General features: G+C 42.6%; 1 protein-coding gene across 1 annotated transcript in view; it reads right to left on the reverse strand.

The window, feature by feature from the left end:
- LOC147031492 (puromycin-sensitive aminopeptidase-like) overlaps positions 1 to 23743 on the reverse strand; it is a 131403-nt gene that overhangs the window by 26551 nt on the left and 81109 nt on the right. The window contains exons 17-19 of the mRNA XM_085864090.1: positions 17091 to 17310; positions 13562 to 13704; positions 3315 to 3371 (exon numbers count right to left, since the gene is read on the reverse strand). Coding sequence (XP_085720216.1) covers positions 3315 to 3371; positions 13562 to 13704; positions 17091 to 17310 — 420 coding nt within the window. The remainder of the gene's footprint in view (positions 1 to 3314; positions 3372 to 13561; positions 13705 to 17090; positions 17311 to 23743) is intronic.

Genomic DNA, 23743 nt, shown 5'->3' on the forward strand with positions numbered 1-23743 from the left:
CAGGAATCTATATTAATAAATGTCAGTATGTGTCTCTATCAATCAGTCTGCCAATCCATCCCCTCCATTACTCCAAAAGCATGAAACCTAGCGGTCCCAAACTTTGCATGCATACCAAGGGAACTCCAAGGTAGTGCATGAATGGAAACTGGATGCAAGGGTAAATGTAAACACCCTTTTTGAAGATAATTAATGGCCTTATTTAATTATCATTTATCAAGGCATTATCCTTGATCACCTCACTGTCATGCATGGAGTTGGCTTAATGGTTAGGGTGGCAGACTTTGGATCCAAGGGTTCTGAGTTCAAATCCCGCTCAGGTGTTGAATTAATACCAGGTGGGGTTAACTCGGCCTGTCATCCTTCCGAGGTCGGCAAAATGAGTACCAGCATGCTGATATACTGTGTCGGAGTGGCGAACCGTCCAGGATTGTGCCCAAAAGCCAAGGAGACTGCTAAAGTAGCACCAACGCTCTGCACAGAGTATGGTTCCTATATCCTCCTCCTCCTCACTGTCCCTCGCTGGGGTCCTCGCCTTTTTTTGGCCTGCTCAACAATGCTTTGACTTGGACCAGGCCACAACGGTTTCTTAATGATAATTCCCCCCCCCCCCACTCTCCACACTCATATCATCAAATTCCTCATCATCATAACTACGAATCGCTGTATATTTCGCAATGCTTATAAACACCCGGTGACGCAAGCATTTGTGGCTTTATTTCATTTCCGCACATGCCATAACCTCAAAAATCTCTTATCTCAGCTGAATTTCAAAATCTAAGCTTCTTCACTGACCTCAGCAACAGTTCCAACTGCAAAAGAAAAAAGAAAAGTGTTCATTTGTCCCATTTGGACATCGCTTGACATTATGGGCATCTCCGGGTGCATCGTGTATATATGAGCGATCAGCTGTGCTGTATCACGTGATTGGGTTTTCGTACATCATGACTCGCCCGCTAGGGGTGGCAGGAATGTACATCAGGACGCGCAATAAAGCGGAGTTGCTGCTAACACTCTTGCTTCTCATGTTCCACTGCACCTCGTACACCACATCAGCGATCGCTAATCGCTTTCCAAGCCAGCCATTCCTTATATTATCTGTTTGTGTTTTTGCAGTTGTTACAAAAAAAATGAATCGCCACATCATGGTAGGACAGCTGAGAGGTACGTACGCTCGCTCAAAGCTCTTTAGCCTGGGTTTCAATCCTGACCCAGCTATAAACTGTCATCCTGGTGTTTCACAGGCAGGGTGATTCATCAGTGTGTGTGCAGTCTTTCAGTTGGACATTAAACTGGATGCCATGTCTGCCAGAACCCTCCCCCCCCTTCCCAAGTCCTCCAATGCAGAGAACCACAAGTGCAGAACCCCTCCTCTCAAGCTTACCTCCTCCCAAATCACCTCCCCAATTCCCCCTCCTCTCTCCACATCCCCCCCTTCCTCACTTCTCCCCACCCCCTCCTTGCTCCCATCTTTCTCTCTCTCAATATTCCCATCATTTAAGCGACATTAATTTGCTTGTACATAATAAATGACGCAAGACGGGCGGGTGAAGATAAGTTTTATATTTTTTTACTTTTCCTATTAATCTCTTGTGAATGAAATGAATGCAAAATTTGCACCTATATCCTTGTGTGTCTAATAGCAGAATGTGGCACTGCTGCATTGCTCGGGATATAAACCAGAGGCTGGTTTAAATCGCATCAAAACCACCAGGGTAAAAACCACACTGGAATTAATGTGAACTTGTGAAAATCAATGTGACCAAAGCACAGTCTCATTTGGATGGTATGCCACAGTAACTCTGTGGAGAGATTTCCTTTTCTTTAGCTGAACTGCCTTATTTTACTAACAAACTAGAATGGGCACTCGGTAGAGCGCATACCTTCGCCTCCGCTACTTTTTTGTTCTTGGCATGAGAGTGGGGGGAACAGAACAGTGAACATTTTGGTGTTGGTTTCACGCAAATCGGTTTTGATTTGACCGTGTTATGACAAAAACCGCATATTTTGAAAGGTCGTGACCCCACTGACCTTTGACCCCCAACCGCTAACAAGGGTAATGACGTAATTGTGTCATGTCACCCATCACAAGATTGGGCAATGAATTCTGAACATTTTGGCATCGGTTGCATGCCAATTAGATCAAAATTGACCGCGCTATGGTAAAAATACAAATTTGACCTTTCCGTGACCTTGACCTTGACATTTGACCCGATCGCTCCCAAAATCTAATCAAATGTTCCTTGGATAATAACCCATCATCCCACCAAATTTCAAGCGATTTGGTTTAATACTTTCTGAGTTATGCGAATAACAAACAAACACACACACACACACACACACACACACACACACACACACACACACACACACACACACACACACACACACACACACACACACACACACACACACACACACACACACACACACAGCGAGCAATACATAACCTTTCGCAGAATGCGAAGGTAAAAACACATTATGAATTCTACTTTGAGCACACATGATCCATTAATTGTATGAAGAACATACATTAGGAATAAGATACACAGAGAGTAGCATTATATAGCTTTTTCATATTTTATTACCGCTGTTAAACACTCCGATAAGAAAATATAAAAATCACAATTTGTTGCACTATATTGAGGAGGAGACAACGAGACGTGAGAATGAGGGACACGAGGAGGAGATGAGGAGACATTGAATGAGAGCTATTTAATCATGTGATCCAACATTTTACCTTTCGTTCATCATTTCTCAAAGTATATTGCTTATTGAACTTGCTCACTTGTTTGGAATCTTGTTTATTAGTGGGGCAACTTAGCTAAATATAGCATAACAATTGTGCATTTTGTGAGGAAAGCACCAAATTTGGCACACTAGTAGCCTATCATATTATGAACAGATTTGGATATTGGGCCATCTCAAATTTTTGATGGCAGTGGAAAATGGCTGCCACAGCCATCAGCGGCTGAATTTGAGATGGCCCAATATCCAAATCTGTTCATAATATGATAGGCTACCAGTGTGCTAAATTTGGTGCTTTCCTCACAAAATGCACAATTGTGATGCTAAGTTGCCCCACTATATATGCTAGTGCTCCATCATGGAGTGAGGATGAAAATTTTGGCATGACCAGCATACACAGTACTGTTCAACGTTATAAAATCACTGATTTTTTTTTCAACAATACGTTGTCTTTTTAATGAGATGTTTCCTTTTGCGAGGGTGAAAAAAAAAGTTAAAAAGTGTTACACTTTTGAAAATGCAGAATGCCAATACAAATTTAATTGCAGAGAAAATTCTCAACTCACCTTCAAAATTGTATCCATTACGCTGGCATCTCCATGGCGTAGAACAGCAATGTAAACCTTGTTGGGAATGAAGCAAAGGATGAGGCAAAGAGGAATAAAACCAAATCAGATAGTTCTTCCAGTATCCACTGTATTCCAAAACAACAGTGTAAGTGGAAATTTCTGTGCTACATCAATTTTCACCTATTTCGCACTGCGACAGAGAAGCATTAATTTAACAATCACAAATATTGCTGCCTTTTTTGTCGTTTAAGAGAAATTATGTTACCAGATTGCACAAAAGGTGCTCGTGCCATCTGTAGAGAGTAGTCAGTCGTGCCAAAGTGAGTAGTAATGAACGTGCTAAGCCAGCACGTGTTGTGTAGGTCTACGCTGTTCTCAACTACAGTACTGCACTTCAGTGTCCACACCTCAACATGAAATACGCTGTTTCGTGACAAATACCACATTACTTGAAGCCAATTTCAAAAGCGGATAAACTTCAATGTTTCGTGAAACCTGCAAGTTTGGTCACAGCAGGGTTTTATGCACGGTCTGTCCGTGCCGATAGTGAGGAAATATTGAAAGCTAGTACGGGCTTTCCATCGTATTTTACAATACGTATTTCATTGGTTCCATGCAGTGCTACATTGGCTCCATATGATCTCGATGAGGTTCATAAACCATAGTTTAAAATAAAGTCAGTTGTGATTCTAATTTCTCTCCAGTTCTGGTTACACTGCAAGTTATTTTCTCCCAATGTAAACATTGGCTTGGGTTTCACAGGGTTAATATCATTGAGATAGTCATACTTCTTTTGGCTGCTCCACAGAATTAAAAATGTACGAACACGTTTTAATGTTGCTCACCGTATAAATTTAATGATGCGCTGTTCAAAATTTCTGCTTCTCCATTGACTGTTTCAAACAGACAAAAAGATGTAGCTATGCAGAGCTTCATGCATACATCTTTATATCCTAAATTAACACATCGGCTGACTGGGATAGATAAGTAATACACTATTATTTAGTTACAGACTAGTTAAGATGTCCCGATTTATGTCAATACAAATGGATAGTGCATGAAGAGTAAAGCAAAATATAGAGAAGGACCAGAGTTCGGAAACTAGAAAATCTGCATAAATACAAGAATGCAGGAACCTTGCCTGGAGATAAACATGAGACCGAGACATTGACAGACACACAAATTAGACGTGGAGACGCGCGTTAGAGGATAAAGTGGATGCGGAGATGCCCGGAAGAGGAAGAGCGTGCAGAGACGCGCAGAAAAGGAGAAGGCGGGCATGGAGACGCACGAAAGGGGAGAAAGCGGACGTGGAGACACGGAGATGCACGCAAGAGGAGAAAACGGGCATGGAGATGCACGCAAGAGAAGAAAGCGGACCTGGAACACGGAGACACATGCAAGAGGAGAAAGTGGGCACGGAGACGCATGCAAGAGGAGAAAGCGGACGTGGAGACACGGAGATGCACGCAAGAGGAGAAACCGGACGTGACGAGAAGTGGACACAGCGGATGTGGAGAAAATTGACACAATGGACGTGACGAGAAGTAGAGAAGGATTCAGAAATAACAATCCAAAGCAAAGCATGTTATGGCAAACTAGAACAGCATGTGGGTACCATGCAATCATCAAAGTTTTGAAGAAGGGTATTATAATTTTGAACAAAATACTGCATGGAAAAGATCAGGAGCATCGTAAGTTTCTTAAGTTCAAAATACCCAGAGGACAAAACCCCATTTGTTTTTTGAGAAAGTCGGGACTTCATGCTGTAAAAGGTCAGGGCCTCCTAAAGTGTTTAGGGGTCGTCCTCGAATCATGCTCGGGTGGACTACCTTGCCAATTTTTTTCCACGAAGCTGAACATTCAGCTATAATGTTGCACTATCCTTACTATAATTTACAGACCGGTGTTTATGTGTTTGTTTGTTTGTTTTTGTCGTGCTACTCCTCTTACAGTTCTGGACCAATTACATCCAAACTTGCTAAAGAGGATCAGCATGACCCCAATAAATGTATAGGGGTGTTTTTTTAATACATATATTTGCCCATTGTTTTGGGGCAGGGGGGGAGGGCAAGGGGAGGGATGCAAATTTTCTATGTAAATGTGTATGGTGTAGCACCACCTCCAGGTGGGGGAGGGTATTACATGTCTCCACCATTTACAGGACAGTATTCCTGTCCCCACGTTTTCCAATGCAGTGAGGTGTTTTGAATTATAAGCAGTAGGTATGTTTTTGCTTCATGCACATAACCTGGGTTAACTGCCAGTTGCCTATACACCACCCAAATAAAGGGATGCGTCAGACGAACGGGTTGCATGCTTGGAACAAGATCACCCGTAGAGCAGGTATTCTGCTCATTGTAATAATTTTGAGGCCCAGAAATAAGGGGAATTATGAATAAGAAATCAAAAATTTGTACAGAAACAAGACATACTAACAAATTACCACTCAAAAAGTTTGTATTGAACTGCTCTATTACAAGTTAACATATATAAAATGCAAACAAGAAAGAAAGCCACATCTATAAGCTGACCTCCAAAGCCAATCACCGACTGGGTATCCTCTGTCGTGCAAAGCCATTCCTTGGCACACCTGAGCTCTTGACCACATACAAAGCTTTCATCCATAGCCTGATGGAGTGCTGCTCTCCCCTCTGGGGTGGTGCTCCTGTCTCACACCTTTCTCAGCTTCACGCTGTGGAAACCAAGGCTTTTAGGATTATTGGTATCTACCGCAATGAAGCTGAGTCTTTGGTTCTCTCACTCTCTCACCTGAGGAAGGTCAGTTGTCTTTCTGTCTCCTACCGTCTCCTCTCTGGCCTTGCCCACCCCCCCCCTCCCCCCACTCTGTCTGTGCTCAATCCCTATATTTCTGCAAGGTGCTCAAGGTCCACCAAAAACCCCTTTCTGGTGAAACTCCCAAAATCAAGAACCACTGCTCACCTTCATTCTTTCATTCCTCTTTTTTCCCTGGTTCTGGAACAAATTCCCACACTCTCTTCACTCCCACTGCTCCCTCCAGGTCTTTAAAACAGCTGGTCACCAGCATCTCATATCTTCCCCCATCCAAAACCTTGATCTTTTCTATTCCTGTTAATCCACCCCAAACCCATCTCCTTCAAATTCCCTGGAGTGTCCATCTTGTTTACTCTGTGTACCTCGCCCCATCCCTCTCCCTTCCACAGATCTCCTTATGTCTCTGTCCCCCACTGTTTTGCAATTCCCTCTCCCACCCCTCTTGTCTCCTGCTCCCCTTATTATACATTATGTGTGTTCGCTCTTATATGATCCTCGACAATGTGTACAGCAAAAAAAACAAAAAAACAATATCAATATATCAATCAAAAAGATCACTATGTCTGTCACCAAAGATCAAAACGTCATCAAATTGGATGCATGCTTAAAATCAGAGAACTCATCAAATATTTAGGTCAGTTTTGCAAAACGGCAAAAAATACCCACTTTCTACAGGTAATTAAGCATTCTTATATCTGCATTGCCAAATTTCCCCAAAACATTATATTCGAGTGAATGAGTTTTTAAATATCCAAAACTGGATCAGTGGAATACTTATGAGTCAATATGTCCATTGTTTTTTTTTTTCAAAATTTCCCATCTGCTGATATGAAAAGGAGCCATGGCTGACCAACAGCACTGCACAAAGCGGCCATAGTCAGCAGCGGTTGGCATCGACATAAAGACAAGCAATTCAAATAAACTGATAAAGGGACAATATACTCTGTGTGTGTCATATGTCAGGTCAATTCAAATATAAAGCAGAGTATTACTCGAGTCAGTAAATACACTGGTCAGCTTTGAGCTCCAGGGCTGACTCTGTGGCAGAGAGACTTTCATATGATATTGAATAGAAGGACTGGTTGAACTGTAAACAGCCAAAGTGGCATCCAAAATGTAGAAATACCTACACTCATCCAGAGTTGCTTGCGAGCACAGAAAAGTGGGTAGGTGAATCCCATCACCCCACAGCTACATGTAGTGGTTCCTCTAGTTCAAAGCCAATATGACCTACTGCTTTCATCACTTTATCTTCTACCTTAAGCAGACTTGAGGTGAACTCTTTGAGGGAGTCCAATATGAGGTTGGGTGCTGCTTGTGCAGAAACCTCAATGGAAGAACTTTTTCTCTGCTGTGACTTGACTAATGTTGTCATTTAAGATGTTTCCTGCATGTTGTCGAGTTTTCAACCACCTGTCTTTATCAGATAGCCTCTCCAAATTATTGAGCAATTCCAATGCATCACAAAGAGGGATTGTCGAGTCACATACAAATCCTGCCCCATAACCTTAATCAATGAATGACACCCATTTGTCATAATTCTGAGTCAGCTTTATTCTTCACAGTTATGCACTTAATTTTACTTGTGCTCGTTTCATCCCTTTCTTGCAGAAGTGTTTCATACATAGCCCTTAGATTTTTCAAAAGAAAACCTTGTGATTTATGAAATTAAAATCCTTCAATTTCATCACAGCCTGGTGTTGACTTCACAGTTAAGGTGGCTGGTTTGGGATCTTCTACTCAGGCCGAGTTCAAGCCCGTGTCGACTGTTGAATTAACACCAAGTAGAGTTGACTCAGTCTGTCATCCTTCCGAAGTTGGCGAAATAAGTAACAGTGTACTGGGGTAATAACCATTCGAGATAACCTGCGTTGGAGTGGCGACCCGTCCAGGACTGTACACCTCACTAATGAAAACTGCCTCAGCAGCCCTATGTGACTTTACAGCATGAAAGGAATGGTAGTATTCTTTTATTAATTTAATCACAGAGATATTGAAATGCAGAATCAAAATTGCTCTGATAGCTTTTGCCTGTTGACACTCCAGTAGCTTTGAATGCATACATGTAGTTTGTGTGATCGCAGATGTCATTTGCAACCATATCATGCCCAGCACCCTGCAAACGGAACAAAACATCTTGACAGCTCAGCTGTTGTGCTCTCAATTCATGATTTTTGGTGTGGATTGTTAATTTTAGCTGAAGGTTGCCTTCCATCACTGAATCTCTTATTACAAATGAAACAGGTTGCTGTAGCTTCAAACCTACAAGACTATGACCTTACAGACCTTGTCTTACCCCCAGAGGTACTGGCTATTGGCTTAGAACTAGAGGAACCATTACATGTAGCTGTGGGGTGATGGGATTCGCCTTGCTACTTTTTTTCTGTGCCAGCAAGCAAGGTATTTCTACATTTTGGATGCCACTGGCTGTTTACAGTCCAACCAGTCCTGTTCAAAATCAGATGAAAGTCTATCTGCGACAGAGTCAGCCCTGAAGCTCAAAGCTGACTTCAGTGTATTTACTGACTGGGGTAATATCCTGAACAGGTTATCTTTTTTTGAATTGTCCTGGCATATGACGCACGCACGCACGCACACACACCCTTTATCAGTCTTTAGCTTCTTCAAATTGCTCGTCTTTAAGTCGATGCCAACTGCTGCTGTCTGGGTCCACTTTTTGTCATGTCGTTGGTCAGCCACGTTTCTTTTTCACATCTACAAATTGTCTTAAGTTCAGATTTAGTTATCTTGGGGTTTAATTTTGACCAATCACAGTTTTTGAGCTAAGTTGTGATGGTCATCTCACACCACGAGCCTTTTGTTATTCCTCTCCTATTCCTATTTTGTTATTTTATTATTTGTACACTTTTAATAACGATGCTGAAGTGTAAAACGATGGAGAAAATAAGTGATTATTGTTAACAGTTTCAACTTTACACATCATATTGTAAATCAGTGGGGCTGCTGTGGTGCAGGTGGTAATTGAGACAAGCAGCACGTGCAGTACTTATGCGCGTCAACACTACAATTGGTGTAATTTTCCATGTAATCGTCATCAATTCCTTTGTTCTCGGTTATTATTGCCTTCAATGATTTTTAACCATGGCTCCCAAAAGGAAAACTGTTGCTCATGTTGAACCAAATGCAAAAAAGTTGAGGAAAGTGATGCCCGATTCAGAAAGTGAAGGTTTTGGTTAAACCTGGTCGAGGCGAGAGTGCGTTTATTATTTTCAAAATCGAAGAATTTTCAAGTACTGTCGGACACTGCCATCAGTGGTTCATAAAATATGACCTGCTTCTACATTTGTGGCCCTGTGCTTCGCATATCGCTGGAATTTTGATTTTTTTTTCCTTATGAATCGCAAACTGCTGGGCACCTATGCCCCTTTTTCCCATTCAAACAATGCCCCGAGATTCGTGAATTCGACATTTGCAGCATTTTTCAGGAACGTATCGTATCCCCTGCAAATGTCAGGGTCCGACTATATTGGTTGGCTGCGTGTGTTGTTCTTTCAACCTATATGTGACTCGGCATGACCAAATGAGTCTTAAGTCGCAAGGTGAGGATTTCTTGATGATAGCATTTCTGGATTTTACAGATCATCAGCTTTCCATAAATACCAAGATTAAGTAAATCGGATAAGTGGATCCGAAGATATAGGTGGCGAAAGGTGAGGGATTCAATAAGTCTGAAAGTCAGAGTCTTGAGAAAATCGAGGTCAAACTTTCATTGCACAATCAGAACAATGTCAGTCATAAACTCCTTAGCAACATATATTTCTCGTCGACATAGAGAACTGAAATTTGGGACACAGTACTAAGAGACCTCTATCTCGGTCTCTACAAAATTTGACATAGTTATCTCGGTGCGTTCTTGCTAATTAAGCTGGCTAATTAATTGGAAGACCACATTAATTGAACTCACCGCAACACCACTCCAGGATCTCAGGAATTCTACGTTGATCCTTGAGATTTGGTACATGTCATTAGGGGATCCTACCGTTCTCACCGGACGACGTCGTAGCCATGTTGTACGAAGGAACAGCTCTCAAAACAATCGCAAAGTGGAGTTGAGTCGCAAGATGAGTCACAGAAAATGAATGTTGTTAGCTGGAAGCCACCATCTTTGATGTGGTGTTCTGGGGACGGGCCAATCTGCGAGCCGGATTCCAGTCACGTAACCGCATTCGGTAGCAACAAAGAGCTTTCGTGTTTACGGTATTTCCCAGTAGATAGCGATTCCGATTGGCCATTGCCCGTGTTGGCATTATCATGAAGGGGAACTCCGTTATGTCACCTTTCCATCGGTATGCGCTGTGTTATGGTGCGAGGTTCGACATTGGAATGGTGGCCGCTGGAAAATCGCGTGTTTTGGGCTTTCTTCTGGGCTATTTTGAGGAGGTTCTTGATGCGTTTGGGCCAGAAATACATCATTTATGTTCAGAATATCGCATTCAAGGTTGGTAGGATGATAAATGGCACTACTTACGATCGAAATCCGTAGAGATGGAGAAATCGGATATTTTTGCCATCATCGGACGTCAAACTCTTGCTGCGATTTTCTCACAATGGAGCCGCGCGACTTCCGACTCATTTGGTCATGCCGATTGCCGAGTCACATATGTATGTATGTATGTATGTATGTATGTATGCATGTATAAATGCAATTACCTTCAGGTCACAATTTTAATCCAATCTTTACGAAACTTCAAATGGTAGAGTTGATCAAAGCAAGAAGCCTCTCGATTTTGAGATTAAAAGGTCAACAATGAAAAGTCAGTCAAATTTATGAAATCCTCAATTTTTATCCAATAGACTTGAAATTTTAATGGGATTTGCATATTTGGTCACTTAATTCAATCACCAATTATTTTTAAGGTCAATTTTTTTTCCTCCTGATGACTCCATCTTTTCTCTTTACTTAATAAGGTTCTTTCTGACGACGAATGCAGTGTTTGATATTTTATTATCCCGCCCCCCGGAGGGAGGGAGCGGGATATTGTAATCGTTCGGTTTGTTTGTCTGTCTGTCTATTAGCAACTTTACGGCAAAACGGCTTTAGCAAACACTATCAAATTTAATCCACAGGTGGGCAATGAACCTTGGACAACCCCATTAACTTTTGGGTCCAATTGGATCAAAGGTCAAGGTCAAGGTCACGAAAAGATCAAAATCGTTTTACGCTCATAACTTCGTCAAAAATAATCTGATTTCCTTCAAACTAAGCTTATAGTGAACCTTATCCTATTTGTCACTTATAATCCTACCCATTCCTAAAGTGAAAAATGCATATTTGTGAAGATCGGTAGGGTCCGAAGTTTTGGGGGTCATGGTCATCGGTCAAAATTACAAATTTTCCATTAAAACTAAAACATGGTTACGAAAATACAACTTTACGGGAAAACGGCTGGCTCAAACACTGTCAAATTGTATCCACAGGTGGGTAATGAACCTCGGACAACCCCATTAACTTTTGGGTCCAGTTAGGTCAAAGGTCAAGGTCAGGTCACGAAAAGGTCAAAATTGTTTTTCGCTCATAACTTCGTCAAAAATGGTTTTATTGACTTCAAACTAAGACTAAAATATTTCTTATTCTATTCCTTATAATCAACATTCAGGTTAAGGATGTATCAAATTTAAATTTCATCCCCAAAATAACTTTATGCCTTAAATGGGCAGGATTTGTTGTGCCTAGCACCACTTGTTTCATTTGTTTTAGGGACTTCACAAATATCATGCTCTGCAGAACTTTTCTTGTTTTATTTATTCACTGGTGTTAGGAGCTGCAGAACGATTTATAAAAGAAACACATCAACCGTTTCTGAAAGGAAACAATTTAAGAGATTATGTAATAGAGGAGGAAAGGTGGGCACTTTGGGGCTGGCAGGATGGGCTGGAGTTACGCACACTCACCTCTAAGCTGTTTTGCCCGGGTTTGAATCCTGACCCAGCTATAAACTGTCACTCCGGTGTTTCACAGGCAGGGTGAGTCATCAATATGTGTGCTGTCCCTCGGATGGACGTTAAACTGGGCATCCCATCTGCCGGCATTAGTTGGACGTTTGAGACTCCGGCTTGACAGTATCCTTTGTGAAGAGTATGCGATCTATCCCCGGCATCATGAACAAATTCCAAATTCCTACCCTAACTACTGCTGGGAAGGCAATGGCAAACCACCCAGGATAACTCTTGCTCAGGAAGCTGCGTCAGCAGCACCGACACCCTGTGAAGATAATGGTACATCAGAGGTGTTTTGTATCTGCCCTTTCTCGATGACAGATTCATCTGTATCTGGTGTCAGGTTAGAACAGAATCTATATTCGTTTCGCTCATGAGTATTTTTTACGAGGCATCTGCATTTGTTTACCTCATGAGTGTTTGTATTTTGTTATATTAATGGTATAGTATTAATTTGTGATTGGAAAGATGTTGTTTGGAATGAAAATATAGAGATCAAGTTTAAAGCAGAATGAGGAAATTATGTGAGTGTTCCCACCCATGACATTCGTGGATTCCGCATTTGCAGTTTCGCCATAGAAATATTACGCACCTTACTTCTGTTGGGGTCAGCTGCCCAATCCTTCACGAACCAGCTGTCCAGCCCCCTCCCATACATAGCACAGGTACCTCCGCTGGTATATATATATATATATATATATATATATATATATATATATATATATATATATATATATATATATATATATATATATATATATATATATATATATATATCAAACCGTTGATCTAAACTTGAAATTGTGTACATTCACCCACATTCAGTCCATATCAGCTTTGGTTTGTTGGTTCAAAGTTATTTTGTTATTCCAAGTAGCCACAGCGAAAATCCAGAGGAAACGATTTAGAAGTCTGTGCAATCTACTTGTGTCCAGCACACTTGAAGAAGTGAACTCTGAAGCAATGCAAATACTTACCAAATGTTAATTCATAGCTATAAGAGAAACTTGTTCAACACCTAAAAATCATTTGGCATTCCAGCTGGTGCACAAGGAGTTCCTGTAGGTTTGTCATTGTTCAAGGATGGTGCAGAGAGCATTTCTGCCACAGAGCCAAGCTGATGAAGCCGAGCTGATGACCCTGCAGTCCAAATTGCAATGGCCCTGAACTTTATTCTTCACTCTGGATCCAACGGCTGTGGGATGTGTCTTTTTGTGAGTTTATAATGGTGTTATAAAAGCTTAGCTCAATGACTTTCACAAAAAAAGCATTGCCTCCTTTAATTTCCCTTACATTACCTACTGTGACAAACAGGTAATTTCCCCATTTGTTGCTCCTAAAATATTTTGACAAGGGAATTAAAAAAAAAAGATGTGCTCAAAGCCGCATTTGCCGAAGCTAAATTACTCTAACAATCCCACCCCACCAGCTGCACCTCATTGCCCTCAACTCTTAGCACCAAGCCCAACTCTGCAGCCTGAGAGACTTACAGGACGTCTCATATCGACAGGGAGTGTACGGCGACCTTCCACGTGATCAGAGAAGCGGCGTTTCGCCTCTGCCAGTGTTGGCCGATGGCCGTATCTCCCCAAGCGATCCAGCACTGTTGTGCGCAGCATGGCATCCAAGTGACCTGTTGGCAAAAAAGCAAACATCACAATAGTTTATTGTGAAAGAGACAAAACAGTGATAAGAATGGAACAGTGTTATGGATTTAACCGTTGAATCACATTATGGAAAGTGTGGTAGAGGTATGAGGGTCAAAAGGGGGGTGGGGGGAGGGAGTGGTAGAAGGGGATGAGTGTATGAAAATAAATCAAAGTTAATGGCTTTGGCAGAAAGGAATCCTATGCTCGGAGTAAGATTTTTTTTTTCTTAAGCCAATTTGGCTAAAGCCCAGGTGCCCTGATAGCATTCCCAACTGAACCCCAAGCTCATGATGTAAGGAACCAAGAATGAAATCCCATATACCATGTGTGTTTGTCCATTGTCTACTGATGTCCTTGCATTTCATGTGGAGGTACAATGACATGTACTACTACTGTCTTTATCCTGCATGTTATCGTACGTGTACAAGCCCCACTATAAACCATGGGTCAATTTTTAAAAAGAGAATGTGCAGAAAAAGGAAGTCAAAGTCAGACCTGCAAGAAGGTATCAAACAGAAATGAATTTTTTATCTTGCCAAAACGAAGTTTTTGCAAGACATGTGAGTCAGCTTGTATGTTTTGTTTTTTTTCTTTGTCTGTAATCACGTATAAAAAAATTCTGCAGAGCACAGTTATCATTGGAAATTTTTGTAACTTTGCATATCAGAGGCCTATAGAGGTCCCTTTCAGCGCATAAAAATTTGAAGGTCAAGGTCAAACGTCAAGGTCACTGTCGCAAATCAGGGGAGTCGACGAAACCCTTATTTTTTGAGTAATTTTGATCGGATCGTCTTCAAACTTCATGGGAATATAGTTCATGGTCTGGCGCTCAGCTGATTAATTTTTGGTGGTGATTGGCCTTGACCTTCATGGTTAGCGCCTGAGGTCAAACATATTTGACCCCAGGGTCAAATTTTCAAGTTTTAGGAACCATATCGTGTAGTACCTCAAATTGAACACCTCGATGAGTGCTTTCTAGATATGTCAAGCTTGAGACATTATGACGTCATTTGGTGACGTTATGAGGCAAACGCATATTTTTCATGGTTACTCTGTAGAAGGATTCTCATCGGAATCTCTCGTAGGCAGATATTCCTCAAGGAGTCGCTTCTGGTGGATAGCAGCTCTGTTCACCTCAGTGTGACCTTAAAGAAGTCACACGTGGTCACCTTTTGGCAAGACCTGTTTTTTTTTGTTTTTTTTTTAAGCTACGTATGCACAAACATGAAAGAAAATCATAACTGACATTAAATGAAAAAAGTAAAAGTAATTCACCATTCATATGAAATCACACCATCCTTCTCAAGATGCATCAGAAATCAGGTAATTGTAACAAATCAAAGCAAAAATAACTACAATGGCACTCTTCAATGTTGACAGATATGCCTCCATGCACATTATTACATCATTATAGAAACTTGTACCAAGTTTGATTTAAATCCCTCCAGCTGTTATTAAATATCACGTTTTTAACCTGACATGACCTTTGACCCCATAATCTAATCAGTTTATGCATACACCATTATACATACTTATACAAAGTTTGACTTCGATCCCTTCATCCATTAAGTTATCGCGGTAACAAAAACCTACCACAGACTCTGACCTTTGACCTCTTGATGCCACCATCTAATCAGTTTGTCTTTGCATCATACTGTATACTTGTGCCAAGGTTGGTCAAAATCCCATCACTGGTTCACAAGTAAGCACGGTAACAAATCTCTACCTAACGACCTCTGACCTTTGGACCCCAACATCTAATCAGTTCATCTTTACATCATTATACATACTTCTACCAAGTTTCAGTTATATCCCTTCAGCCGTTCTAAAGTTATCTCGTTACCAAAAATCTATCACGGACAGCCGGATGGACAACCTGAAAGCATAATGCCTCTGGCGACTTTGTTGGCGAAAGGATAAAAAGCTATGGTGTAAAAATGATCATGGAATATAATAAATATCCCTCCTTTGCAAAGACAAGAAGACCAGAATTTAACAATGCTGAGCTCTGCTGGGGTACATTGAATACAGTAGAGCTGCAAATGAACAATCGACACTAAAATAGATCTGCATAGAGACACTCACTGGCGCACACACCATTACAATAACCTCTCCTGTTACTTTGGGAATGTGTGATGCTAACATAGTTCAGGTGAATTGTGTGCAATGATGACAAGTCTGAAGACGACGATGTAGATTGTTTCAGAAGTCAAGGATGAGACAATGTGATAATGTTTGACCAAGTTATAAAAATGATCAACATGATGTGGTATGAGTGACAGGTTATTAGCTGCATAATGAAGAAAACCCGGTTTCGTTCAACAACTTTCAAAATTTGACCTTTGCATAACCTTTAAAGGTCACAAAACAATGTTGTGGACATTATAATAAGGAAACAATAATACATGCTTTAACTTATTGGAGTTAGTTCGTCGAAGAAGTTCGAAAACCCGGTTCGATTCCCACAACTTTGAAAATTTGACCTTTGTGAACTTTAAAGGTCAAAGGTCAAGGATTATGACTTTGGTGCAAAACTTCCTCTGGAACATTCCAGGAACAATATAATGTCATATAGGCTATATGGCATTTCGCACTCCTCGGATTAACCAGACTTTGATGAAATCAGCGTAAAAACAAATTTGAAGGGGGCGCCACGGGCAAGGTGTTCGAGATAGAGCAAACTGGTTTCAAGACTTTAGGTGGGGAATGACCTCAAGATTATGCATAAAAAATATTGTCATCCTCGCTCTCAAAGTTTGGGCGGTCGTATTATTTTTATGTCAACATTCGCAATTTTCTAAGTTCGTGACCTTGTGACCTTGACCTTGGGACAAAAATGAAAAATCGAGCTCCGTGGGGCTATGCAGGTGCCGTTGGGCTAACCAAATACCGAAACCCCTGCCAGATTCGACAAACCCTCGGAGAAGATGAATTTTTAAGTCAAAATTCGCAATTTTCTAAGTTCGTGACCTTGAGACGAAAATGAAAAAAAAATAAAAAAATAAAAAATAAAAAATAAAAAAAATCGAGCTCCGTGGGGCTATGCAGGTGCCATTGGGCTAACCAAATACTGAAACCCCTGTCAGATTCGACAAACCCCCTCGGAGAAGATGCAAATTGAAATCGGCTACCCCCTAAAAACAGATGTTTTTTGGGCGTGGCTCCGCCCATAATGGGCGCACCACGCCCATTCTCAGGAAAACACAACGAGATCATGATATAAACCACCCACCAAAATTTTATCAGGATCGGATCAAAACCCACGGAGCTATGCTCGGGACAGACAGACAGACAGAGACACCAATAACGAATATAGTGGTCACATATTTTTTCGTGAACCAATTTAAGAGCAAAAGTTATTTCGACTTGCCTTCCCCTGTTATGGCCTCCCAGCCAAGGCGCTTGCCCACAGGTGTAAAAAGGTCGACAACATAAGACTGAAAACTGGAGAAGCAATCTGTGTTGATGAGCAGAACAGCGATGGATGAGACGTTCACATTGAGACTCATCCACACGGTGAAGTCTGGCTCATTCATATATGCTTCCATGACTCGGAGAACATCTGCGGCACTCACCACACCTGCACACGACTGCAAACCAAAGTGAAACAAGAGTGAGAGTTGCTTTGCAATTAATGTCCTCTACCGATCCCAATGTATATTCAGGAGATTAAAAAAATTATTTGCGTGTAATACACGCTCGAGCCGATACTGGAACCAAAATGAAGAACTGGAGTAATTTGATTGCACGCAGTCGACAGGTATGCCTCTGCTCTCCCGCACAAATACTTGAGTATTGACATATTTGACCCTTGACCTTTATCATATCTGGCCCAAAATCGAATCAGTTAATTGCCCTGTCTAACTTTACCTTTGTACCAAGTTTAATGAAATTGTCCAATATTTGAGTTAGGGCATAAACAGTAAAATTTCAGAGTTTGATCTTGACCTTTATCACATCTGGCCCAAAATGTAATCACTTAATTGCCCTGTCTTACTTTACCTTTTAACCAAGTTTGATGAAATTCTACAATTTTCTTCTTGAGTTATCGCGTAAATGAAAATCCGGACGGACGGACGGACGGACGGACAACCCAGAAACATAATGCCTCCGGCACCCTTGGTGCGGAGGCATAAAAACTCTCCAACCCACCATGTTTGGGTCGATTCAGCAAAATTAAAGGAAAAATAATTTTCATTCACTGATGTATTTTGTAAACTTGAAACTAAAGGCCCGGTCACACCTTGACGTTTTAGCCAACGTATGCCGATTTTTGATTTTTTTTTTCTAAAACGCTGGCACACGTTGAATACGTTATGGGTAAGTTTTGATAACATTGAGAGCACGCTGAAAAACACTGCCATACGTCGTTGTACGTTGGCTTTAAACGTTGTACTTTTTGGTTGTCCTCAAATTTTTTCATGCTTGAAATTTCACGACGTATGCCGGCGTATGACTCACACGTTCCGCTACGCTGGCCACAAGTTGTATGCACGGTCTGCGATCGTTGACAGACGTCAACACATGCTACTTGTAAGTTAATCATAAGTTGAGACACGCCGAGGTAATGTTTAGCGTACCCGAAACTTATTTCTAACCTATGATTAACGTGTTATTGGCACATTACGCGATTGTTGCCACACATCGACAGACGTTACTTTTAAGTTACTCATAGGCTGAAAGACGTCGGTATAATGGATCGTCCTTGCGTCAGTGTCCACGGCCACGGCCAGGACACTTATTTGCAGCATTCTTCAAACTTTTCTTCGGCATGACGAGGATGTTCACACTTCGATGTCTAGCTTGGCTATGATTCCAATTGTCCATCGGCAGCGTCTATTTAAAATAGTCGAGTTTGAGCGTTTTAACACGTTCAGAAGAAACGCTTCAAATTTCCAAACCCCAGCGTCAAAAAACAAGGGTGAGTGACAGCAATTTAAATCGTTCATTGTAAACAATGAAAATAGCTGAGTGGTACCGTTTAAAAGTCGTTGAGTGTAAAAAAAAAATCCAATTGTTGAGCACAAGTGTCTACTTTCAATAGTGGGGTTTGAGCGATTTAGGACGTTCAATAGAAACGATTAAAATTTCCAAGCGCCAGCGTCAAAAAACAAAGGCGAGTGACAGCAATTTAAATCGTTCATTGTAAACAATGAAAATAGCTGAGTGGTACCGTTTAAAAGTCGTTGAGTGTAAAAAAAAATCCAATTGTTGAGCGCAAGCGTCTACTTTCAATAGTGGAGATGCAGCCATTTAAATCGTTGAGTGGCAGCCTATGAATAGCAAACCCCACGTCACCGGCAAAGATAAACTGCCGCACGATATGGATAAGTTAGGCTATCGTTGGGCATAGTTTGTGAACGCCGGCTACACGATAATTATTCGTTGGTATATCGTATCTATAAGTAATCAAAGCGCTCGATGCACATTATTAGTTCATTGTGCATTTGTCCAACCCATTATGAATAGACCTAAATCGTAAAAACAAGCTATAGCTCATTGTTGAAAAAGCCCCATAAAAAATTAGCCGCGAAGAACTTCGAACAATGGTGAAAAGATGTCTCCTACCCGTGGACACGCGGACGCAAGGACGATCCATCATAACCCACACCCTCCCCCTCACACTCACCTACTACTGCCAACATGAACAAACTACTACTACTACTAATACAAATAATACTCACTTCCGGTTCCGGTTTTGAGCAGCGAGAGGTCTCCTTTGGAGCTCCCTGCTGACGTTCTCAAAGCTAAGTTTCCGGTTGTTATTTGTCCCGTTTTAACTGTTTAATTTTCTCACCTACATGTTACTGTGTGTTGCTAGTTCGGTTTTGTTTCAAAAATCGTGCTATTTTGCGAGTATTTTTGTCGACGTTCTTACCTGTGCTTGAGGCCTAGGCGTAGGCTTGAGGCCTACCGGTTCCACTCGGTATTCGATCGGTTTTTTATTTGTTTGTTTTTTCTCCCCATTCCCTTCATTTTATATCCTCCCCATTACCTTCAATTTTGATCCTCCCAACTTTCCAAACATCCCCCATTCTCCCAACTAATCTCTTTCTTATCTCAAAAAAAATAAAAAAAAATAAAAAAAAATAAAAAAAAAAATAAAAAAACCCTAAAACAACAACACGCTCACCTTCTCCCGATTCTGCTTCTTCTTCTTCCTCTTAACTTCCTCGTCTTCTTCCTCGATTTTTTTTTTTTTTACACTTCCATGACCTAATCTGTTGAACTCTCTCATACATTATTTGTAACAACAAAAACGATCTTATAATGCTTCATCTTCCTCTCTCACACATGTGGTACTCTTTACTGTTTCACAATGCACTACTCTTCTGCTATTTTAACAGACTGCTCTCATTTCGAGCTCTCCTTCATTCCTTGCCTAAAAAATCCAACTATTACAGCGCTTCTCTCCATGCTCTGAATTCGCCTTCATTGCACCCATCAAGAATTGTGTTAAATCGCATCTCTGACCTAAAACTTTTAAAAACCACAGTTTGCCATGGATGCTCGCTTTCCATCAACCATTCTTTTTTTCCAAATTCAGTGCCAACTCACCCCCCTCACCCCTCACTCTCACTCTCAAAGCAACCATCCCACTCTTCTGCGTCCAAGCCTGCCTCTCGCCTCTCTCAAAAATGCCCCGGTGACCTTTCTCCCACCTTTCATCCCCCTCACTCTTCCTTCTCAAAGTTGCCCCCCCTCTCATCCACCAACCTGCCTCCCTCCACTGCCCTCTCACCTCCATCTCTTCACTCCACCTCCTCAAATCCTCAACTGCCTTCTTCCCCTCTCTTGTCCCCCCTCTCCCCCAGCACCACAGAGCCTTTTCTCCTCCTCATTCGGCCCCCTCCCCTCGCTGTTCTGCAATACCCCACACTCCTTCAGCAACCCTCCTTACCTGCCCCCCTCGTCCCTTGTCCTACCCTCCCCCTCCCCCTCCATCTCCTGCACCCAAAGCCTCCTCCCCTTCCTCTTCATTAAAAGTGTGGACCTCAAATATCCGGGGCCTTCGCTCAAACCTTTCAGATCTTTCCATACAGGTTGCCACTGACAAACCAGACATTATCTGCCTAACAGAAACTTTCCTCTCCCAAGACGTGTCTGACTCCCAAGTATCTCTCCCTGGCTACTCCCTCTTACGGTATGACAGACATGAGCCTCGTCCTGGTGGAGGTGTTGCTCTCTTCATCAAAGACTCTATTCCTCACTCTCCATGCACTGCTCTCACTCCCCCACACCCCCAGGAATACCTCTGGCTTCGGCTTCCCCTCCACTCCCACCTCATGTTTATATGTGTACTGTACCGTCCACCGAACAGTGATGACTCCATCTACACCTCACTATCCGAAAACATGGACCATCTTCTATCTTCTCATCCAAACTCTCTCTTCCTCTTATGTGGTGACTTCAATTGTCATCACGCCAGTTGGCTAGGTGTGGGTACCTCTCTCACCTGCCATGGCACCTCAGCAAAAGCTTTCTGCGACTCATTGGGACTGACTCAATCGGTCAACTTCCCGACCCGGATCTCAACCAATGGTACTCCATCTCTTCTGGATCTGATTTTGACAAATTTCCCTGACAATATCTGCTGCTCTTCCTTCGCTCCAATTGGTTCTTCTGACCACGTCCTTGTCAAAGTGGACATCTCTCTGGCTGTTATCAGAGAACCACCTCACCGCCGTCGAGTCTGGCATTTCACTCAAGCCGACTGGCAGGGTCTCCGAGCAGCCATCAAACTTACAGACTGGTCTCCTATCACTACTTTCTCAAACATCAACTCATCCTGGGAATTCTTTCAAAGAAACTTGCTCTCCCTCATGCACAGATTTATCCCCTCTCGTGTTCAGTTGTCTTACCCTTCCTCCCGCCCTTGGTTTACTGAAGCTTGTGGCGAGGCAGTTGTCCTGAAACAACTTGCCTTTGCCTCATGGAAAGCAAACCCAACTGAGGGCAATCTCAGTTCTTTCCACAAAGCTCGGAACAAGTGTGTATCTACCCTCAGGAGAGCCAGAAAACAACATCTTTCTCATCTCAAGTCTGAACTCTCAAACCTCTCTCCCTCCTCAAAATCCTGGTGGCGTTTAATCAAATCTGATTCTGGTGTATGTTCCCCCTCCATCCCCTCCCTTACCTCAAATGGCCGCACTGCTGATTCCACACGTGATAAAGCTGAATGTCTAAACTCGGTGTTTGCAGCTAAATCTTGTGTCCTAAACCCATCACTATCTCTACCCACTTTACCCAGTCGCACCCAACTGTCCCTGGACTCTGTATCCTTTTCTCCTGACAAGGTGGAGAGCTTGCTTTCAAACCTCGAGTCAGATTCTGCAACCGGTCCAGACGGCATCAGCCCACGTGTCCTCAAAGCCTGCTCTTCTGCTCTTGCTCACCCTCTCTCTGTTCTATTCACCCTCTCATTTGCCCAAGGTCATCTGCCATCTGCTTGGAAATCTGCTAACATCACTGCCCTGCATAAAAAAGGTGCAAAAACAGATCCCTGTAACGACAGACCAATCAGCCTTCTCCCAATCATCAGCAAGGTGATGGAATCCATCATCGCCTCAGATATGAAATCCTTCCTCTTCTCCAATGGCTTGATTTCCAATCATCAATTTGGTTTCAGACCAGGTCACTCTACCCTGGATATGCTGCTTCTGCTCTCCCATCAATGGATGGAGGTCCTCAATGCCAGACAGGAAATCCGAGCCGTATCCCTGGACATATCACGTGCTTTTGACACAGTCTGGCACCCTGCCCTACTCACCAAACTCTCTTCCCATGGTATTCAAGGCCATCTTCACTCATGGCTCGCAGACTTCCTCTCCTGTCGCAGTCAACGTGTGGCCCTAAATGGAGTTCTTTCATCCCCTCTTCCTGTGCAGGCTGGAGTTCCTCAAGGTAGCGTTCTGGGCCCTGTTCTTTTTCTAGTTTTCATCAATGATCTCTCGGACTCTCTGGAAAATCCTCTATTTCTCTTTGCCGACGACTCCACCCTCTGCCATATCATCTGTCATCCCTCAGACCGGCAAGCAGCAGCTTCTTCACTCACTGCAGATCTGGATAAAATCACAAACTGGTCCAACACGTGGAACATGTCTTTCAATCCAGACAAATCTCACACTCTCACTATGTCTCTTCGAAAGGACCGTTTACAAACCCCCCCCCCCATCCACTTTCTCAACAATCCTCTGGAAGAAGTCTTTTCTTTCAAGCTTCTAGGTCTCACTATCTGCCATGACCTTTCCTGGGAAAGTCACATTTCCAACCTCGCCTCAAAAGCCAGTCGCCGACTGGGAATCCTCCGTCGTGCTAAGTCCTTCCTCGGCCCTCTTGAGCTCCTGACCACTTACAAAGCTTTTATCCGTAGCCTGATGGAGTACTGCTCTCCCCTCTGGGCTGGTGCTCCTGCCTCCCACCTTTCTCGGCTTCACGCTGTCGAAACCAGGGCATTTAAGATCATCAGCATCTCCCGCAATGAAGCTGAGTCTTTGGGCCTCTCACTCAATCACCGCAGGTTGGTCGGTGGTCTTTCTGTCTTCTACCGACTCCTCTCCAGCCTTGCCCCCCTGCTCTCTCTGCGATTTGTCCCCACCACATTTCCACAGGGCGCTCAAGGTCCGCCAACAACCCCCTTCTGGTAAAACTACCAAAATCACGAATCACTGCTCATCTTCACTCTTTCATTCCTCTTTTTTCCCGCCTTTGGAATAAACTTCCTCACTCTATTCTTTCCCATTCTTCCCTCCAGGCTTTCAAAACAGCTGTTCACCACCACCTCTTATCTTCCCCCATCCAAATCCTCGATCTTTTCTACCCCCGATAATCCACCCAAGCCCACTTCCTTCATTTCTCCTACTTTCCTTCCTGAAAGTCCCTGAAATGTCCATCTTCTCTTCGCCATGTTCCCCGTCCCATCCCAATCCCTCTCCCTTCCACAGTTCACCTAATGTGTCTGTTCCCCACTGTTTTGTCCCTTCCACTCCCGCCCCTCTTGTCTCATGCCTCCTTGCTGTGAGT

Source organism: Eptatretus burgeri, chromosome 2, assembly GCF_056783735.1.
Source record: "Eptatretus burgeri isolate ZD-2024b chromosome 2, Ebu_testis_v1, whole genome shotgun sequence".
NCBI lineage: Eukaryota > Metazoa > Chordata > Myxini > Myxiniformes > Myxinidae > Eptatretus > Eptatretus burgeri.